Below are 2440 nucleotides of genomic sequence, written 5' to 3'. Positions count from 1 at the left end.
ATTTTCAGATAAAATAGAATTTTTATTCAATCAAATGATGATAAATAATTTTATTGAATTAAATTATATTAATATGATCATTGGATGATAAAGAATACTAGAAAAATAAATAAATAATATTTTAAGAGTATTAAAATATTAAATTATCATTTCAATTTATTTTTTTAATTAATGACAATAAATATCTTGAATTAATTAAATTTTTATAAAAAATTATATACTTAAAATTATTTTATTTCTTAAAAAAAGTTTAAACATACAATGGTTCAATAAGAAGTTGACTATTGAGAATTAAATATAATAATTTTAAAATTATTTCATTTCTTAAAAAATAGTTTAAACATACAATGGTTCAATAAGAGGTTGACTATTGAGAATTAAATATAATAATTTTAAATTCATATTTCAATAAAAAAGATGTAGTTAGTTCTATCCTAAATAATTCTATATTCACTATTACTTATCTATCTAAATAATTCTAATATTGATAGAATATTATTTTTAAATACAAAAAATTTAAAATATATTTATTCTATTTCAAAAATTAATATTCATATTTAAGATATTTTCTTAAATTAATATAATCATGCATTATTCATTAAATATTAATTATAATATAATTATAATATAATTATAATAAAAATAATTTTTTAAATAAATTTTTAAAAAAAATAATACTTTCATTTAAAAAAAAATTCACAAAAAATTAACACCTCATTTTTTTTTAGTATATTAAATAGATTTTACTATTAGGTCGAGCCCGTCTTAATAATTCGTTTTTCTTCTCCTCCTGAATCCCCCCAATATAGGGTTTATCTCTTCTCCCATCTTACTCACCCATCGATCTGTCAAAAAAAAATTAGAACTCATGCGGGGATCTTGTCTCAAAAACCTGTTCTTGTACCACCTTACTGTCATAACAAGAACCCCATCAACCTCATTTCTGATTCCTTCACCATCTTCCCCATTCCCTGCTCCCAATTACGCCACAGCCACAAAAACCCTGGAAAAACAATCCTTTACGGTGAATTACCTCGTGGAAAATTGTGGGTTCCTCCCAGATTCCGCTCTTCATACTTCGAAATACGTCCTTTTAAAGAGTCCCGAGAAACCCGACTCAGTCATCGCACTCTTCAGGAGCTTCGGTTTCTCAGATTTGCAGATTCACAATGTCATTCGGAGATCGCCCCAGCTTCTCGTCAGCAAACCCAAAGAGACCATCTTGCCCAAGCTCCAGTTCCTCATCTCCAAAGGTGCTTCAAAATCCCAACTTGCCCGCCTCATCGAGCTCAACCCTCTAATCTTGAAAAGAAGCTTAGAGAAACACCTGATCCCCACTTTCGATTTGTTGAACAATTTCATTCGTTCTGAAGAAAGGACCGTTGCTTCTATCTTACGCGCTGGCCAAATTTTAACTTGTTCTAGGACGCTTCGAAATATTAACATGTTGGTTGATTTAGGAGCCCGTGAGATAAGCATGTCATGGCTAATTCGCCAGTGGCCTTGGTTGATTCTATACACTTCTGAAGTTCGCCTTAAGAGTATAATAGATGAAGTCATTAAAATGGGGGTTGATCCCAACAAGTCTAATTTTGTTCCTGCATTATATGCTAAGTTTCTTCCAAAGTCCATGTGGGATAAGAAAGTTGAGTTGTACAAGAGTTTTGGATTAACTGATGACAACATTCGTGAGGCTTTTGTGAAGCACCCTTTCTGTATGCTGAAATCTGTGCAGAAAATTGAGGACTGCATTGGATTGTTTGTCAAAGAACTCGGTTGGGAGCCTGCTGAAGTAACCAATAATCCGGTTCTTCTCTCGCTGGATTTGGACAAAAGGGTATTTCCGAGGGCTGCTGTCATGAAGATTCTTATCTCCAATGGTGTCATTAAGAGTGGCAGGCATGTTTCTGCATATTATGTTTCTGAAGGGGATTTCTTTAAGAAGTATGTTAATCGTGCTAAGGATCATGCTCCCGACTTATTGAAGCTGTATCATGAGAAAATGAATCTTGCAGTAATGGATAGTAAATTGATGTCTTGAGTTTTGTGGATTCCTTTTTGAATTTCAGTCTAGTTGCCTATGAGTTCTCTTTTGATATTTGCATTCATTTTGCTGGTTTAGTTCATTAATTTTTCAATGTTCAGGAGCAATAAACAATATCAGAACTTTTAAGGTGGCAACTGGAATTAGATTTAGTTAAATAAAATAAGAGAAAAAGACAAATACCATTTTTACGTTCCTCTGCCTGTTAGTTTATTCACATTAACATAATGGCAGTTACCATTACCCACTATATCACTGGATCACAAATTGTTAAAAAATAAATAAATAAATAAAGATCACATTAACTGATTTAAATGGTTATTAGTAACTACTCTTCAACTACCCACTTCACTTCACTGCAGATCAAAAGGTTTCCTTGGAGTAGGTTCTCGATTC

The 2440-nt window shown here is 31.4% G+C and overlaps 1 protein-coding gene across 1 annotated transcript; it reads left to right on the top strand.

Moving 5' to 3' along the window:
* The first annotated feature begins 868 nt into the window (after positions 1–868).
* On the top strand, positions 869–2041 carry LOC112722027 (transcription termination factor MTERF8, chloroplastic). Its single transcript, XM_025773013.1, has one exon. It carries the CDS (start codon positions 869–871, stop codon positions 2039–2041), a length of 1173 nt encoding a protein of 390 aa, XP_025628798.1.
* The last annotated feature ends 399 nt before the right edge of the window (positions 2042–2440 follow it).

The sequence above is a fragment of the Arachis hypogaea genome, chromosome 11, assembly GCF_003086295.3.
Source record: "Arachis hypogaea cultivar Tifrunner chromosome 11, arahy.Tifrunner.gnm2.J5K5, whole genome shotgun sequence".
Classification (NCBI taxonomy): domain Eukaryota; kingdom Viridiplantae; phylum Streptophyta; class Magnoliopsida; order Fabales; family Fabaceae; genus Arachis; species Arachis hypogaea.
This window is presented reverse-complemented; position numbering and strand designations above follow the sequence as displayed.